The sequence below is a fragment of the Gossypium hirsutum genome, chromosome A02, assembly GCF_007990345.1.
Source record: "Gossypium hirsutum isolate 1008001.06 chromosome A02, Gossypium_hirsutum_v2.1, whole genome shotgun sequence".
In the NCBI taxonomy this organism is placed as follows: domain Eukaryota; kingdom Viridiplantae; phylum Streptophyta; class Magnoliopsida; order Malvales; family Malvaceae; genus Gossypium; species Gossypium hirsutum.
Genome location: NC_053425.1, coordinates 107,426,191 through 107,445,895, shown reverse-complemented (window position 1 = coordinate 107,445,895; position 19,705 = coordinate 107,426,191). Strand labels below are relative to the sequence as shown.

The following is a 19,705-nucleotide window of genomic DNA, read 5'->3' as shown; positions in this document are numbered from 1 at the left end:
ATGTCGTTTTTAAAATTAGAATCGGGTTCTCTTCTTAAGAGTGACACTACACCCGAAACTGAGATTATATATTTTTTTGGTTTTACAGTTAATGGAGATTAACCCTTTCAAGGTTTGTGATTGTCTATTCTAATAATATTGTCTCTAAAATTAGAACTCGAATTCTCCTCTTGGGAGTGACATTGCACTCAACACTTGGATTGTATGTTTTTCGATTTTACAGTCAATGGAGACTAATTCTTTTGGGGCTTGTGATTTTTCATTCCAATAATGTTGTCTCTAAAATTAGAACTTGAGTTTTTTTTTTAAATTTTTTTATTTTTATAGTTAATGGATACTAATTCTTTTAGTGTTTGTAACTGTTCATTCCAATAATATTATTTCTAAAATTATAACAAGTTCTCCTCTTGAAAGTGACATCGCATTCAACACGTATTGGTAAACTACATTGCTTCTACCACTTAGGTATCTAAAGTTTATATATATATATATATATATATATCAAAACTAAGATTGTAAATAAGATATTAGTGCTCACAAGTTATAACTACTTGAACTCGAATAGCTCAAGCTATCAATTGAGCCAAATTCGATCTTAGTGATACTTGACTTGAATGGCTTGCGAGCTTTATTGAGCTTTACGTTTTTAATATAAATTTTAAATATTTTATGGTATTAAATTACAATATTACCATTAACATATATATTATTAATCTTAAGTTTAATTATCGAGCCAAGTTAAAGCTTGAATACATACGAGTTTAATCTAGTATATCTTGATCCAAGCTCAAACATAGAAATAGATGTTCAATTGAGCTCAAGCTGAGTATTGAGTTTCAAATTTTAAGTTGCGCCTAAGCTCAAGCTTGCTAGTGTTTGGACTCAGCTTGGCTCAATTACGCTTCAAGTCAAAAGTGATATCTAAATTATCAATTTTGTCTCTTTTTATCTCAAAACATGATATTAGCCTGTAAAAATATAACACGTGATATGCCGTAATGGAAAATTCTACACTTTTTTTTGGAAAAAATGAAAATTTAATAATTTTTTATTAAAAAACTTTAATTACTTAAATAAAAAAATTTGTATAATTTATTTTAAGTACATAACCTATTTTAGACGTTTACAAAATCATAAACGTTTATTCTGTTGAGTGATAAGGTGTTTGATGCAAGTAAGATTTCGAGTTTAAGTGTTATGGATAGAAACTTTCGTTTAAGAGTCTAACTTGACTCGACTCGGATTTAATTGAGGTTTGACTATTATAATCAAATTGGCTCTACATAGAACGGGGTTAAGAGGTTAGCAAAATCCATTGCCCCAAAATTTCCCAAATTTCATTTTAGCCATTATAGCAAAATGTTTAGAAATATGATAATTTATGTTCTAGCTCTCTAAATTCTTTTAAATTTCATTTTAGTCCTTATAGTAAATATCTAAAAATATGATAAATTATGCTTTTTTTTCTCCCCTCAAAGTTTTTTTCTTAAATTAGAATTCCTATTCAATATTAATAAAAAATTTAATACTTCCATATCCAAATTCCTTTTTGTTGGATCAAAGCTTAGATGGCAAAGAAATATATTATTTTCTCAAAGATTAATCATTAATAATAACAAATTATCTTTTTATAACTGTAAATATTTCATAAAAATTTTATTTTTTCTTTAAATGTATATTCGTCGTCACCTTAAGGGCGAAGCCAGAAATTTTACATAGGGAGGCTAGAAGTAAATTATAAATATTTAGGGACTAAAATAAAATTTTACCACTATATTAATTTGTATTCTTACAATTTATAAAACGGTTCTAAAGCAATTCTACTATTTTGGGGTCAAGGCCATCGTCAGCCGCTCTAATTTTACCCCTACCCTTAATAATATTTTTAACTTAACCGTACTGATAAAAGATTATCTATTTAATCGATTTGACCCTTATTTTTTTTGTGTGAATTATAAGAGGAGGACAAAATATTAACAATAACGTGATTAGCGCGACTTAAACCCAAATTACACCTGAAGCAATTAATACTCTTACCATTAGGCCATCATACGAATTTTACCCCTACTTTTTAATAGTTTAGTAGTAAGCTGTTGTGGTCCTCCTAGTATAGATTCTAAAATTATAATTCTGAAGTGATAGATACCTAAAGTATGTGTGGAACTAACTTTAATTCAACATCATATCTGTCAGGCTATTTAATATCTTCATTAATTTTCATGTGACATCGGATTTTTTTTTGGAAAATTTTGGTCTCAAATAGTTATATTGAATCTCGGTTAAATTCAAATTTTAAGAAGGGTTAGAGTATTAAACGAGAGCAAGGTCTTCTTAAGCTGTTTTTGTTTTCCATCAACAAGACCCGAACCTAGGATCTTACTTAAGGGGTATTGAACTTCTTAGTACTCGATTCAGTAGACGTTAATAAGTGAATTGACCAATCGCACTCAATATACGTCAATAAGTGAATAAGATTTTGTCATCTTTATTTGAAGCAATCACCTAGTGTTATTAGAGCCAGATTGACCAACCAGACTGAGAACCTATAGGTATATTGATCCGGACAAAAGGGTTGAACTGATCTCTAAATGAATCACTTGGAATTGGTAAAAAGAAATTAAGACACAAAAAAAGGACGATGAAACCGGTTTTATAAGTTTTTTTTAATATTTTATAATTTTATAATGATTTATTTAATTATTATTGGACCGATAACTAAATTGAAATCTTATGATCTGATGGGTTTCACCATAAATTTAATTTTTAAAACATAGCAACTATCTTTTAGAGCTAGAAAGTGATATCTTAAGCTATCTAGTAACCCTAAATACATAGCATGAACAATTTTCTTACCTATAGCAGTAAGAACTAGTGAATTATATTCTGTGTGATAATGTCACTTAGGAACAAGTTCATGTGCCGGTTAAATTGGGTTTGAATCGGATTTATGTATAGTATTAGTATATTTAATGTCTATTTAAACTCAATTTGATCTAAAATATAAATCTCAAAATTTATCTAAGTCCGACCATATTTGTAAATAATTAATCCAATTATGTTTTAGGTTTGCTCATACCATTCAAAAATTTTAAAAAGTAAATATAGATAGCTTAATATTTTTTTTAATATTTGCATGATAGTATTATATATTTATTTGTATGTGATATAAAATTTCTTAATATATAAAAATAAAATAATATATTACAAAAAATTAGAAAACAAGTCGAGTTAGGTTTAGGCTTTGAATGTTGAAATTAAAGCGCGATTTATATTTTAAACGAACCTATAATATTTTAATTCAAACCCTCTGAATATCGAGAGAGAGTTAAATTTGAACAAATAACTGTACCATTACCAAGTATCATTTATACATTATATATATATGAGAGATTTTTTTATTTAATTAGATAATATTATTAAAATTTTCCATTAAACCATTAATGGAAGAATTAATAGTTCAACAATTTATATATAATAAATAAGTAAAAAGTAATTCGTTAAATTCTGGTTTTACTAATAATTAGATTAATTTTGCTGATTGAGTCTTAGTTCGATTGGCATGAATATTGTTACCAATATAAGAGGAAGTGATTTCGAGCGCTGAAACGCATTTTCTTTCTATTTATAGGTTGGGGAGGGGCTATAAGTAGTTTTAAGCATTGTATAAAAAAAAACAACAAATATGATCAAAACTTATAATGTGATTAATCATATCTACTCTTTTTCACACAATATCTATAAAGGTACCCGTAATCCCGCCCCAGCCTATAAATAGGAAGATAATGTATTTCAACGCAATCGAATCCATATCCTCTTGAATCGACAATAAAGTCTATGAAACTTAATTGGGAGATAGAATTTTATATTTACATCCAAAATGAACGAAGTGGTTGAAGTGGTTCATCTTCTACACGTAACTAGCTATTAGTGGTCACATTAAACAGGAATGGCGTTAACAGTTTTGAAGGAATGCTGTTAAATTTATGGTTCACATACTGTTCATGGCGAACCCCCAAAAATAAAAATGTAAAGTAATTAAAAATCCGATTGGTGGTCCATCTTTCAAGTGATTCGTTTAAAAATCAGTTTAAATTTTTTTTGTTCGGATTAATATATTAGTCGATTTTCAATCCAATGATCTGATCTGATTCGATTCAAACAATATTGGTACTTTTAATGAGGGAAAAAAACTCAAATTGGAACCCTGAAGATAACATTATTGGGAAAGGTAGTCATGAATGATTTTATCTTGATTTTTTTTTCTACTAATTTTGAGCGATTCACTCAGAAGCCAATCCAATCCCTTTATCTAGATTAGTATATCACTCGGTTTGATCTGGTTTCAACAACAACGATACTCTCAGTGAAAATGACATTATTAGAAGAGATAAAATTACAAACTACGATAAAAATAGTCTTCATAAACCGTAAAACAAATATAAATGATACCTTAGAACCCAATCTATGTTAGATGGTATAGGTAGTTGAATTGCATTAAAGAGCTTTAAAAGAGGAAGATAAGCGATGGGGATAATACATTCAGAAGTCCTTTTGGCCATTATTTAAGGACCTTAGCAAGCAAGAAAAGGCATATTATCATCAATGGAAAAAAGCATAGCTAAGCTAAGGGAAACCTTCAAAAATGGAGGAACTAAAAGCATTTCATGGAGGAAGAGCCAACTTAAGGCTTTGCTTCAACTCATAAATCAAAACGAAGACTCCATTTTCAAAGCATTGGATCAAGATCTTGGAAAGAGTCCTGTTGAATCTTACAGAGATGAGGTAACTTTCATACCTACATACATACATACAGAAGCCGAAAAACTTTGGCTGGAATTGAATTATAATTTTTTTTTGAGGTTAAAGAGTAATTTTATCTTGTATTAATTTATAATTTCAACAATTTTGAGAGGATTGAATAGAAATCTTTAGTTTTGGAGATCAAAGTGCAATTTTAACATACATTAACTTTTATATATACAAAGATACATAAAAGTTTTTTGAGGGCTGAGATTAAGTTATATATATATTTTTATGAGAGCTAAAATGCAATTTCACTATTATATTATTTTTATAATTTTTAGAAGGGCTAAATTAAAATTTTATCATTTTAGGAGGAGGAAAAACTATAAATGTACCATTTATTTACATAAAATTTTATAAATTTTGAGTCTTCAATAGAAATATTTTCTTTTGGGACCAAAATCCAATTTCACCATATTAACTTTGATATATACACACATACACGTACTTACAAGGGTTTTATTCCGGTGGTCGAGATTAAATTATACATTTTTATTAGAGCTAAAATGCAATTTCATCATTGTATTGACATGTCTTTATAGTTTTTAGAAGGACTAAATAAAAATTTTATCATCTTTGAGGGGCTAAATTATAATTTTACCATTTATTAATATAAATTTTTACAGATTTTAAGACGTCTAAACCAAAATTTCTCATTTTAGAACTAAACAGAAATCTTTTCTCGTAAACATTTTTAGTATAAGTTACACATTATTGATAGAAGCAAATCGCTATCAATACACCCCAGAAAGCAAATTTTCCAATTTAAGAGAGCAAATACCCTGCTTCCCCCTCTCTCTTTCTCTCTCTCTGTAGATTTTGACTAGAATGTATGTTTACATGCAGGTTGGGGTTTTGAAGAAATCAGTCACTTATACTTTGAGCTGCTTGGAGAAATGGGTGGCACCTAAAAAGGTTTATTATTATTATTATTATTACATGGAAGTGAGTGTGTTGGTGTTATTACAGCCATTGGTTGGGTTCTTATTTTGGTTTTAAATACAGGCTGAAGTGCCATTGCTTTTTTTCCCTGCTAAAGCTGAAGTGATGCCTCAACCACTCGGTGTTGTTCTCATTTTCTCATCTTGGAATTTCCCTTTCAGTGAGTTTTATTATTGCAGCCTCTTTTTGTTTTCATGAGGGGTAAATCAACTCTTAGTCCTTCAATTTAATAATTTTTTCATCTTGGTCCATTTTAGTTTTGGAACTTGGCAGGTTTTCCTTTTTTAATTTCACTTCAAGAACTTGGATTTCATCAATGTGTAATGATGAGACTGCCATCACTCCAAGAACTTGGATTTCATTAAATGCACCTTAATAAAATTTAAATTTAAAAATCAAATTAAGAAAAAAAAAAGAACCAAATTAAAAAAAAATTGCAAAATTCAAAAGACTGAATGTTAATTTATTTCTCTTCATAATTATGATTCTCAAATTGTATTTTTATTTTATCATTTTTAGTTTTATAATTTTCGAATATTAAAATTTCAATCCTAATTAAATATTAGTCGTTAAATATATTACGTTGTATTATTTTAAAAGTCCAATGTAATAAAATTTTGCTATTTTCATGCATTACTCATTCATTCATTTGCTGATATAGCACTGGCATTGGACCCATTGATCGGAGCAATATCTGCCGGCAACACGGTTCTTTTAAAACCATCTGATCTGGCACCGGCATGCATGTCGTTTCTCGTCGAGACCATCCCTAAATACTTGGACAACAAAGCCATTAAGGTCGTTGCCGGTGGAGCAGATATCGGTGAACGACTGCTCCAGCTAAAATGGGACAAAATATTCTTCACCGGTAATTTAATTTTCCCATCATTTTAAAAAGACCCCAAATGCATCAATGAAATGGAATTTACAATATATATATATGTGCATTATGTTGATGATCTCTTAGGGAGTCCACGAGTGGGTCGCTTGGTTATGGCTGCCGCTGCAAAGCATTTGACGCCGGTTACTTTAGAACTTGGTGGCAAATGCCCCGCTATTGTGGATACCCTCTCCACTACTCCTTCAAAAGCAAAGGTACTAATCTTTTTATAATGAGATCGGTGGTTGAAATAGTCAAGTTACCGATAGTTCAATTAGCCGATTCAATTTAATTCCGACAATTTTTGAAAGTACTCGATAGATCCTTTTATTATAGGGGTTGGATTAAATTAATCTTTTTTTAATGAATCAATTTAGTTCATATACCAAAAAGAATTAAATAAAATCAAATTTAAACGGGTTAACATTTGTTATTTCAAAGAAAATGTCACTTTTTGTTTAAGAGAATTAATATTTTGAAAGTTATTTATTTATTTATTTATAATTTTGCAGATTAAATCTTTTGTTTAGAGTTGAGCTACAAGTGGAAAATAATAATTTTCATGTCATTTTATTAGTTTATTTTTTATAGTATAGAGACTAAATTGATTTATTTAATAATAAATGGATTAATTTCATGATGTAAAGCTTTGAGAGTATATATGTACATTTTATATGAGGTTAATTGCATTGGATGCCCTAAAACCTTAAAATGTTGTAATTGAATTTTTAAAGTATCATTTTCATATCAATTAAGTCCTTTTTATCAGTTTAATTGTCAACTTGGGCATTAAATGGTTGTTCAACAAGTATATCTTCTTTGTTCAAAAAGTAGATAGTGACCCTTAAATTTAGGAGTTATTTTTTTAACACATTTAAAGTTATCATGCCATATGTACACGTGCTTAAAATTCGATCTGTGTATTTCAAACATCCTTCATTTTAGGTTCAAGCTAGCTTTTAACACCCAAATTAATGACTAGATTAATTAAATGACCTGATTGATATAAAATTAATACTTTTAAGGACTTATGCAATTAACCCATACATACATATATGATTATATTCCAAGGATTAATGGTTAATTTGATGTTGTAATTTACTTCTTTCCATGTGGTGTCAAGGTGACTGCTAAAAGAATTGTAGGGGGCAAGTGGGGGCCTTGCAACGGACAAGCTTGCATTGCAATTGATTATCTTCTTGTTGAAGAAAAATTAGCTTCTGCTCTGGTATTCTCTATACTTGTATCGATTTTTTTGTGTCACGAGTCAATTAGATATCAGTTCAGTTATAAAATTATTAAAATATCCTTTTAATACAAAATACGTACTAACATTATGAGGGTACTTTATCTTTTTTGTATTTTCATATAAAACCAATAAAATTTCAATCACAGAGAGATTTGAAACTCGGGTTTCGATCTGAAATCCATGAATTGTTCTTTTTGGATTTCAGATTGAGTTATTAAAGAAGACAATCAAGAGGTTTTATGGTGAAAACATCAAAAGCTTGAAAAGCATTTCCAGGATTGTTAACGAGCACCAGTTTCAAAGATTGGTTAATCTTTTAAAAGATCCCAATGTTGCAGACTCAATTGTTTATGGTGGTTCAGTTGATGAAGAAAAACTGTAATTTCTTCTATCTTATTTGATTTTTTTAATAATATAAAGACTAATTTGATCTGATACTTATAATAGAGGGATCTATTAGCGATTTTCCCCTCTTAATCGCATAATCTTTATTTTTATAACTTCTTGCAGTGTTATTGAGCCAACAATCTTATTAGATCCCCCACTTGATTCCGAGATCATGAGTGAAGAAATCTTTGGCCCATTACTTCCAATAATTACAGTGAGAGTCCTTCAACCCTTTTCTTTTTTGCCAATTGACCCTTGCAAATGGTCCCCGAGATCTCTTTGTTCTAAAGGAAAGTCACCATTGTTGTACAGTTGAAGAACATTGAAGAAAGCATCAACTTCATCAACTCGAAGTCGAATCCTCTCGTTATTTATGCTTTCACTGAGGATGAAACCTTCAAGAAACGAATTTTATCAGAGACATCTTCAGGAACTGTGACGTTCAATGATTCCATGGTTCAAGTATGGCTCAACATTCTCTTTTAATCTACAGGAAAATGCTAAAGGGTTTTAATTCATCAAACAGGTCCTTGAACTTCAAAACGTTCTGGTTGAGTTTTTAAAGTATTAATATCGTATCGATTAGGTTATTGATAAAGGGACTTAATTGATAAACACGTGCGTACTTACTGAATAAACAACTTGATCAAAGAACCTGATTAATATAGCTATGATACTTAATGACCTGATTGGAATGTTTTGAAGTCCAATTTAGAAAATAGGTTCTAAACTATGTAATATAATGACATTGCTTAAATGTGCTACAATGTGTGTGCAGTTTCTATGTGATTCTTTACCATTTGGAGGAGTGGGTCAAAGTGGCTTTGGAAGGTATCATGGCAAGTACTCTTTCGACACTTTTAGCCACGAAAAATCGATCTTACATCGAGGTTTTTATCCGGAAATAGAACCAAGGTATCCTCCATGGACCGATTTTAAGCTTTTGTTCATCAAATTAGCTTACGAATTTGACTACTTTGGGTTGATTCTCCTCTTGTTAGGGTTCAAAAGGTCTTAATTGAATCCCTCCTTAATATGAAAATCTTTGCCTCTAATTTATGATAAAGATGTTTAGTTCTTTTCATTATATGCTTTGTTATAAAAATAATATATTTAATTTTGAATATATATCTCTTTACTTTATGAAAACTGAGAAATTGATCCTTTTATTATAATTTGTTAAAATTTGATCCTCGATTTGATGAAAATAAGAAAGTCTGATCGAGTAACATTATTAAACCTTGTTGTTAACTAGTTGACCTAAAAATCAGTAGTTTAGTAATTTATATGTTTACTAAAAATTGGATTAACTTCTTAATTTTATAAAACAGAGGTATGAAATTTAAAATTAACTTTAGGAGCAAGAGATATACTTTAAATCTATTATAGCTTTAGGGTTTCTTTTTTCATGTACATTTCTTAAATTATTCATAAATTCTTCGTATCTCAATTAATTAAATCAGAAGATATTACATGTTTAATTGTGCTTGAGGTCATAGTTTCCAAATTGTCGCAACATCAGTGATACCAACCAAACTAGTATTAAATCGACTATGATATTTTTTTTTGTTTTTAAAATATGCTCTAAGTCTATGTACTTTTTGTACATTTAGAATTTAGACCCTTTATTTTTACTTTAAAGAATTAAGTCCCTCTACAATTCAAATTTAAAAAAAGAAAGGAAAATCTAATTGTTAATATTATTAAAAGAAATTTATTAAATTCAGCTTCATTACAATCAGGGGCGAAGCAAAAAAAAAAAATAGGCAGGCCAAAATTAAATTGTAATTTTTACGATATTAAAAATGTAATTTTTAAGAGATTAAATCAAAATTTTATCATTTTTAGGGTGGCCAAAGTACAATTTTACCTTTACTAATTTAAAATTGTAAAATTTTAAAGGGTTAAAATGGAAGGGGCTCTGCCAGCCTCTTAGATTCGCCCTTGATTACAATATCACTTTTTTTTACATGAATATTAGGTAAGTATTTTTTTAATTTTAAAATATCACATCGATAATTTTGACAGAAGAGTTTTAAAAAAATACTAACAATTGAACCTGAAATTAGAAATATGAAAAATAATTCAACTAATTTACCATTATAACTCAAATGGAATTGGAAATGCAATTGAGATGGTAATAAATCACTAAGCCAACGATCTTACAATTAAACTTTAATCATGGCTCGGGATATTCGCCTGTGCCTAGAAGTTTGCTCGCAATTTGAGGGATATGGGTAAAAACATTAAGTTAAAAAAATGAATTTGGGCAAAAAAAATTAGACTCGTTCAAAATATAAACTACGCTTGAGTTTGAACATTCAAGGCCTAAACCTGATTCGATCTATTTTTTAAGTTTTTAATATTTTATATTATGTTATTTTTATATATTAATATATTACTATAATGTAAACATTAAAAACCTTAAAAAACGATATATATATAAATTTAATAAATAATATATATATAAAATTATTAAATATTAAATTATAAATAAAAATATATTATTTTAAAATTTTTAAAACAATGTGAGCGTACTTAAATATGTTTGGGTTAGCTATTTACAAATATGAACAAATTTAGATAAGTATAAAGTGTATTAATACCATATTTAGGCCAACCCGACTTATGAACACCTCTACCCGCAAGCAAGGCCTATTAAAATCTATTCAAAATTTCATATTTTCGAGTAATTTCAATTAGGATCAATATTGAGTTCAAATCATGTACAATTTGAGTCAATTTTAAAATTTGAAGTTGGAGTTTTGGAATAAAATCATTATGAGTGTTGATCACTTCATATTCAAATAATTTCGAACAACTTCTTTAGATCCTTACAAATTTAGATCAACCAGAGTAGTCAAAACTTCCTACACTACAGTCAATATAGACTAGAGGTGCTCATGGGCTGGGCGAAACCTAAGTACGATATTAACATAGATGTGCTCAAGGGCTAAGTGGGATCTAAGTATGATATTAATATATTTTATGCTTGCCTAAGCACGGCTGGACTCGAAATCTAGGCCTAAAATTTTCCCCAAACCTTGCCTAAGTTCATAGGTTGAGGGGCCTAATATTTTTTAAAATATTTATATTATATTATTTTAATATTTAATAATTTTATACATTTTTTATTTAATGTAATTTTTTATATAATCATCTTAACATTATTTTAATGTTTACATTAGAATAATATTATATGTTAAGTATAGGTTTATTTTTTAATATATTTTAAATTACATAATATAAAATATTATAAACTTAAAACGAGTCGTTCAATTTAGGCCTTGAATATTTAAACCCGAGTCTGACTCATATTTTAAATGGATCTAATTTTTTTACTTAAGCCCATTTTACAGACTTAATATTTTTATTTAAATTATCTCAAATTTTAAGCAAATAACTTCATAAACAGATATAGATCTAATATAGAACTAAAAAAGACATAGAATCTGTCGCCCAACAAAAAGCCCAATAACATCGCCTAACGTTGATCAATGCCCACTCATTCATATCATCAATTTCCACCAACTTTCCTCAACCAATCGCCGCCAGCTGACAAATTAATCAACACCCAATCCCATGTTGGCCATTCAATGACCATCATCAAACACCCAACATCGACCACCCTTAGATTCCTTTCCTCCATCAACAGCCGTAGATTTCAATACCCACGGCGGCGATTTCTTCTCGTCAACGGTTCCGTTCGATTCAAACCCATGGCTACGAAGTTGGAAGAGACGATGATAAAGGGTGCCGGCGAAGATAGCAAAAAGGGAGGTAAAGGGGAAGAATCGGGTAAGGGAATACAACCGCCGCCGCCACCACCGGAGAAGCCTGAGCCTGGAGATTGCTGCGGCAGCGGTTGCGTGCGGTGCGTTTGGGATGTGTATTATGAGGAACTTGAGGCGTATAATAAGCTTTACAAATCAGATTCCAATGGATCCAAATCAAATTCATCTTAATTTCACTTTTTTATTGTTTTTTTAATTTACTTTTTTTTTTCGGTTTAGTGAATTGTTGTTGTTGTTGTGGTTGTCGGGTTTTGACAACATAAAGATTATTGTTTCTCCACTTTGTGGATTTATTAGATAAATTTTAAATGATACGTATTCAAATTTTATCATTCATTCTCGCATTTTCTCGATGTTAAGATTTACAATGATAAAAAATTATTATTACAATAATGGCCATGAAATAAAAATATATGATCTAATAGTAACGTGATTAACACAACTTGAATCTAAACCATACCACGAGCAATAAATATCCTAATCATCAAGTCAACATACAGTATTTATATAAATATATTAATGTTAAATAAAAGTTATTAAAATTTATATTAAAAACTAAATGAATAGAATATATCCCTCAAGTGAGTGATTAGCTTAGGATTGGAAGTTAATAATGGTTAGTCACACTGTATGTAGACATAAATTTCGAAGATGATATTGTTGAGTGAAACGACCAAAAATACTGAACATAAACTGTAAAATAAACATCACGAATGCTAAAACAAAATTTTAAGAAAACCCTTAAAAATAATGTGATGGGCCTGATATGAAATACCCATTAACCCAATTTTTTCTAATGGGCCAAAGATGACTTAAATTATATTAATGAGATTGACCCTTTCAAAACCCATTTATTGTCATCTTTTGTTGAGATTATAGGTTCTAATCATATCTGCTTTTTTTGACACATGTCTAGAACTGCTCATAATCTCTTCTCCTACATTGACAATAATACTCATGCCAATCGAGATAAGACTCAATTTACATCGACAACTTATTTTGAATCATTTTAAATAAAAACCCAACAACTAAACTCACACTTATCTCAAGCTATCTCTTTTACTACACCAACAAAAAAAAATTGATGTGAGTGGAAAATCCAATGGATGTGACAATTTTTAATATTGTAAAGATGAGATTATTATTATAGTAAAATTGTAATGCAATTTGTTGTAATTGGGGTAGCTTAAAGTTTGAATAATGTGAAGGCTTATCCATTAAGCTTTGTCACCTCCAAACAACATATATAGGACCCATAATGCAAGACAAGTTGGAAGATGATCTAAGGGACAAAAGGGGGTTTAGGTTTTTTGGTCCCATAGAAGAGGCAACATTGTATGGTATTAAAAAGAAAAATAATTGTGTTGTTTCCATTACCCCCAAAGGCAGATTTTGGGGCAAAAGTGTTTTTGTGACAACTTTTTTTTAAATTATTTTTTTATTATGTAAGCATTAGTAAACCTAATCAAATCTATTCTCCAATCATACAATCCAATTGAAACCAAAATTAAAAGGTTTTATTAGTAAATTGATTCATAAGTTATGCTCCAATTTTCGATTTGAAACTTAAGTTTTACTTAAATTATCATTTTTGTCTCGATTTATAAAAAATATTAATAAATAAAGACGTGAGATGTGATAGGTTATTATTAGATTTCATTTTTAGGTATAGTTTAAGAATAAATTTACGTTTCAAAAGTTGAAAACCACAAGAATGCTTTGAACTCAAAAACCCAATTTCTATTATTTGATTTGGAATCAAATGTAATCCGGTTTGATTATAAGAAGTTTACAATTTGAAATGATCTGGAACCAAAATGACTCGAACTTTAGTGAATGAACTTAAAAAAAAACCCTAAAATAATGCATTAAAAGATCCCATGTTAACACAATTAGCTCAATTGACAGGATTGAATTTACAAAGAGATAGTAATGGATCACAAACAGCCTAACACTAAATCTAGACTAATTTGCAGCATGACAGCATTACCCCTTTTCTTCCCCTTAGAAGAAAACACTCACACACAAGCACAGTAATGGCTTTTGTTTTTAAGTTATACACACATATATATGTATACATGTATATATCACTGCAAGTTGAGCAATTGAATAGCCAGTTTTGGGACCACAACAATGAACAATATGTAATATGTATGCCTACAAATACCCAAAAATTGGCTGATACTGTTGTTTTAGCAGAAGATTTTATCTAACTGCTGACTGATCACTGCCCTACTGACCACACCCTAGGATTAACGAATCTGAGTAGTATTTTTGGGACATTTTTGGCTGTTTTATGGGTTTCAGCTCAATGCCAAAACTTTTGGATGTGCATAATCATTGTTGTTCTTTCACTTTCTCTTCTGCTAGTCTTTCTGGTATATATATTATTTTCATTCACTTAGCTCCAAACTGTATGCAGCCACCATGGCTCTTGGTTCTATGCTTGTTATTTTCACTTGTCTGTGGTTTACAGTTTGTTGAACCAAAGTGGACTGATGATGTATCCGTGGTTGGTGTTGAGTCAGATCAATCCAAGTTTTGTTAATTCCGACTTTGAGATTTTTAAATTATTTCAGTATTTTAGTTCGTAAAAGTATCGTGGAAGTACTAAGAATCAAATTATATTTTACTTTCTTTACTTAAAAAATATAAATTAATCTTTATATATTAAATTAAAGAGTAAATGAAATTTTATCTATATATATTGTAACAAATTGGAGTGACTGACAAAATAGCCAAATAATTATACTGTTTACTATTCTGACGTATAAGGACTCATTTTTAACAATCTAACTCTTATTTCGGGAGCTTCCATAATACTTTTAGTTTATCAAATCTATAGAGTTGAATCATCTCGAGATCAAATCATTCCAAATTACTTGTGTAGTTCATTTTAGGATCACAAAAAAACTTATTAGATTTTGAGTTCCGTGTTAAAACTACTAGGTTTAGATCTATGAACATTATTCTCATTTCAAAAAACATATTCATTCAAGTCGTAACATCTAAATCTTTAAATCATTTTTAAATAAAGTATTCGAACTTTAGTCGATTAAAATTATTGAAACAAACATGGGCACGTTATGGACCATAACTCATGGTCAATGCAGTAGATAATCCAATGGGTAAAAAGAACTGAAATTATTCCAATGTTGTTTCTTTCAGACAAGATTGCCGACAGTTATGAGTTGCAGAACAAAAAGACTGTTAATGGAGAATCCATTGAGTGAGAATCCGAGAAAAAGTTTTGTTTTTCTTTACCCCATGTTTTTAGAGCTTGGAAGCATGGGGTACATACATACATACATACATAAAATACATGCATTCATGCATGAATATGATTTTTCATAGCTTGATATGTCCCCATAAAACCCTAAAAGCAAACATATTTTCAGTTGATCCATTAATGCATATATATATTATACATATACAACAGACAAAGATGAAACATGATTTAACTATTTTTTTAATATTATCCTCATATTTGTAGCCACCTTGTTCCCTTACTTATATACAATCTATTAAATTCAGTCCCTACATGCAAACAACAAATATTTTTTTTTTTAAATGTGGTCACTCGAAAAGCCAAATAATTGGGATTTTGCATGTTTCTCATTTCCCAACTATCCAGACAAGAAGCAGTTTGAGTATTCATGCATGTCAGGATTCAACACATGAATATAAGGATATGATTGAGACACATTGAAAACTTTATAAAAAACTAATCCCATACTTGTGTTAGATATGTATCCAACACTTACACTAGAATCAGAGTTACCTAGATTCAACCTCTCAAAGCATACCCTAAATCAAGTTATAATGCAAAGTAGTCCTTATGTCACACAAAATTTCCATATATGCAGAAAACAAACTCGGGAAAAGCAAGATTTACTACCGCGTTTTGTCTGGCACAGCCCATGAACAACTCTATTTTAAGAATTTCACATCACAAAGGACAGTTTTTTTCTTATACGATTTTTAAACTACCCAAACCTCTAAATCAAAGATATTACGTGCTTCTCCAAGTTGCTGCAAGCCTGTAACAGTAACAATGCCAAACTGAACTAGTACTCAATCAACACGCTAGCCGAACTAAATTAAACCTACACAAACCCTAGCATTCATATAAACTAAAAATGACCTAACATCATTGGCTTTATGCAGCTTCATTGATCTAAGACCCTAATATCCATTTGCTGTTTTGTTGATCAGTGTCTCATAGTTCCATCCATTGTACTTCAACACCATGATTCCTTTTAGGTTGAAAAAAGCATACATATTTTGTCAGTTCTGAAAATCTTTTTTTCTATTTTTACAAGATTGTGTGTGATCTTGAAGTTTCCTCTTTGACTCTATAATTGGTACTATAAGAAAACACTAAAGCCATAAAAAAAGGGAGAATATTTTACGCAGGTACTGTGCACTGTCAGTGAATTATAACATGACATCTCATCATTAAATGAAATAAAAAATAGTGAAAGACTTATAAATAAATACCGATAACTTCATTTAAACATATAAATGCTAAAACGTTAAACCCGAGATCCTAAATTCGAAAATTATTAGTATTTATTTATAATAGTTACGATTAATGATTAATTTTATTTAATTTAATGATAAAATGTCATGTTATTATTTGCTGATAATGCATGAGACTTATTCATCGACAATATATCCAATATTATTCCGAACAGAAAACAATGAATCTTATGTAACCCAAAGTCATTATTTTTCTTAAAATACTCGTATCTAACACATAACAAAACATATCCGAACAAAATTATATAAATATATGAAAAAAAAATTAAATAAGTTAAAAAGAGAGTTATGGTTATGGTTTTAATTTGCATTTATGGCAGAGCATTAGTATACATAGCAGCTGGCATTTTGTGTTAGCATTAATTGAAACATGCTATATAAACCTGTCCTAGAAAAAGCATGCAAGAACGAAAACCCTTCAACAAATCCCAAAAATTTCAAATCCTATATATAAGACCTAAGCAAAGGTTGTATTTATACGTATCTTTGTATCTTTTTATTACACTCGACATTTATTGTTATATTACTTTAAAAATAGAAAAAATAATGATAAAGGAATTTGTATCCGAAACATGAAACAAGATTCAATCTAATTCGACTTTCGAATATCAAGGGTTTCAAGACTAAAGAAAAAACAAAATGCAATAATATGAATAAGTTAGTTGCATATAGATGGGAAATATTTCCCATTTTATCAACAAAGCAAGTCACATTCAAGCCATGCATGTTTATACTAATGCATGATGATGATGATGTATGAAAACATGAAACAATGCCATACTCATTGCTCAATCATTCATTCATTCATGGCTAAACCGCCCATACCTTGAGAAGCAAAAAGATATGCCCTTTTGTGGTTTTATCCATCCAAAGAAGAAACCCAATATATACACATATATATTGGTTTTCCCGTTTATAATCATTTTTCGATTTAATTTCGAACCATGAAACGAAAATTTTTTTAAAAAAATTAGTGTTTTTTTTTTCATTAATGGGAAAATATATTGTAAGGGAAGAATTAGAATTTATATTTAATGATTTAAGCCAAAAGGGTTCAAATTTTTTTCACTAGAAAAAAAACAAACATCAACTCCTTAGATCAATGGTGGATGTATCATAAACATAATGTCATGAATAATATTTTTTTTTCTTTGGTTTTTTTAGGGTCTTGGATTTGGGAAGAACTGCGTACCAGCCATGAAATTAGTGTTGAGTGTTGGATATAGAGAAGAAGGGTCTATAAACGGTGTCGTAGATGAAGGAGAAGCACCGCCGCTTGCGGTGGTTGCAGCGGTGGTTGCAACACCACCAGCTGTTGTTGTTGTCGCTGCTGCTGCCATGTCGTAGTTAGTTTCAGGGCCTTGATTATAAAGAATTCCCTTGAAAACATGTCCACCAATGTTCACCGCCGTTTGATAAGCATACTGATCGTCGGCGTCTTCAACGTTACTAACCCTTACACATCGGAACACAGCTTCCGAGCTCAATTCCGCCGGAAAATTCCCCAGTTCTAACCCTAAAAAAACAAGATCAACCCTTCATCATATAAAAAAGATCTGGGTTTTTACTTGTAAATGGAAACCAAAAAGAAAAAATAAAAAAAAACAGTTTCTTCACTGTCGAAACACTTGTTATGGCTACTAAAAAACAGTGTTTCTAAAAAGATGAAAAAGAAATGATACCGTTGTTATTACAGTAACTAAAAAGACATAATTCGAGTGTATTTAAGGGCGTTTTTTCTTACCCGTTGGATTCTCTCGATGTCTTTTAGATTGTTCTGCACGAACAAATTGTTGATGTTGTTGTGGAGCGACAAGTAGTTGTTGTTGTTGCCGTTCACGGCGTTTAGAAGCAGGAACCCAAGTACTTTTAACATGTGTTTGACAATCAAAACCTCGACTTTTACAACATGTTCTACACCTCATATGAGGACAATCTTTTTTAGCTTGGTTACCACAATCTTGGCAACTTATACCACTAGTATTACCACCACCACCACCACCGTCGTTACCACCGCCGCTAGTCATCATCATGAAATTTGATGATCCTCTACTAGGACCACCAACACCTAACCCAGACATGTAAATATGTTGTTGTTGTTGTTGTTGTTGTTGCCATAGTTCAAAACCCTTGTAAGGAATATCTTCATTTCTATACCAAAACCAGTTTTCAGTTTGATCAGTTGGTGGTGAACTGTTGTCTTGTTGATCTTGTCCTCTTAAAAAAAACCCTGCCATTGTTGTTGTCGTCGTTGTTGTTGTTTCACCTCTATACAATCCATATCAAACAACTCCTCTCTAACACAATTCTCTTGTGAATTAATTCATGTTGGGTTTTCAAATAACACCCAAGAAAAGAAACAAGAAGAAGATGCCCCTTGTGTCTTTTGCTTTTACAACTTAAACTGTGTTTTGTCGCAAGAAAAAGGAGCATTTAAGAAACAACTAAAGAATTTACAGCTTCTTTTTCTTTTTTCTCTGCCAACGCCGCCATGCCCAACCTTCTCTTTCTTCTGCTGAAACCCAAATTTAAGTCCCTTCCCATAAACCCATGTTTCTCTGATTTTTTGCAGGTTTCCTTTTTTTATTTTCTGATGAAACAAACAATACCCAGAAAAAAAGAAAAAAAAAACTAAGGGAATAGTAAATGTTTTGTAGTTGAAAAGAACAGCCTTTGTATCTATAAACAGTTGTTGGGTTATCTTTTGGTTAAAATCTTTCATGAATTCATATACTTTTCAAAAATTAAAAATTTAGTTCTTATACTTTTATTTTTCAAAAATTAAAATTTAACTCTACATATTAACACCGTCGAATTCAGATTCATTGTAACGCTATTTCTTTAGTTATTGACTATCAAATGAGTTCTTTAAATAAATTTTTTTTTAAAAATTAACATTGCTAATAATTTGACTTAAAATTTGAAAAGGCTAGAGAGATTAAATTCTTGAAAATAAAAGTACAAGTAAATTTAGTCACTGTACTTGTATTTCTAAAAATTTAATCCCTCTACTTTTTAGATTTCAAAATTCAAGTCTGATTGTTAACATCGTGAATTTCTCTATTTTGTTAAATTTATTACTGTGACACTTTGAAATAAAAAATATAC

General features: G+C 29.9%; 3 protein-coding genes across 4 annotated transcripts; 2 read left to right on the top strand and 1 right to left on the bottom strand.

The window, feature by feature from the left end:
• Positions 1 to 4,546: 4,546 nt before the first annotated feature.
• LOC107936560 (aldehyde dehydrogenase family 3 member F1) lies at positions 4,547 to 9,387 on the top strand. The gene is made up of 10 exons (XM_016869312.2): positions 4,547 to 4,782; positions 5,650 to 5,718; positions 5,809 to 5,905; positions 6,407 to 6,613; positions 6,713 to 6,840; positions 7,749 to 7,853; positions 8,080 to 8,252; positions 8,385 to 8,475; positions 8,574 to 8,723; positions 9,040 to 9,387. The coding sequence occupies exons 1-10, from the start codon at positions 4,603 to 4,605 to the stop codon at positions 9,277 to 9,279; spliced, it is 1,440 nt and encodes a 479-aa protein (XP_016724801.1). The 5' UTR covers positions 4,547 to 4,602; the 3' UTR covers positions 9,280 to 9,387.
• A 2,312-nt stretch (positions 9,388 to 11,699) lies between these two features.
• LOC107936561 (uncharacterized) lies at positions 11,700 to 12,387 on the top strand. Its single transcript, XM_016869313.2, has one exon. The coding sequence runs from the start codon at positions 11,759 to 11,761 to the stop codon at positions 12,224 to 12,226; it is 468 nt and encodes a 155-aa protein (XP_016724802.1). The 5' UTR covers positions 11,700 to 11,758; the 3' UTR covers positions 12,227 to 12,387.
• A 3,548-nt stretch (positions 12,388 to 15,935) lies between these two features.
• On the bottom strand, positions 15,936 to 19,258 carry LOC107936562 (protein SHI RELATED SEQUENCE 1). 2 transcript variants are annotated; one of them, XM_016869314.2, is made up of 3 exons: positions 18,342 to 19,258; positions 17,790 to 18,113; positions 15,936 to 16,311 (listed from the first exon to the last, which is right to left on the bottom strand). In XM_016869314.2, the coding sequence occupies exons 1-3, from the start codon at positions 18,832 to 18,834 to the stop codon at positions 16,241 to 16,243; spliced, it is 888 nt and encodes a 295-aa protein (XP_016724803.1). In that variant the 5' UTR covers positions 18,835 to 19,258; the 3' UTR covers positions 15,936 to 16,240. The 2 variants fall into 2 exon arrangements, with proteins under 2 accessions (XP_016724803.1, XP_040936998.1); XM_041081064.1 differs by lacking the exon at positions 15,936 to 16,311 and having other exon boundaries at positions 17,607 to 18,113; positions 18,342 to 19,257.
• Positions 19,259 to 19,705: the final 447 nt, after the last annotated feature.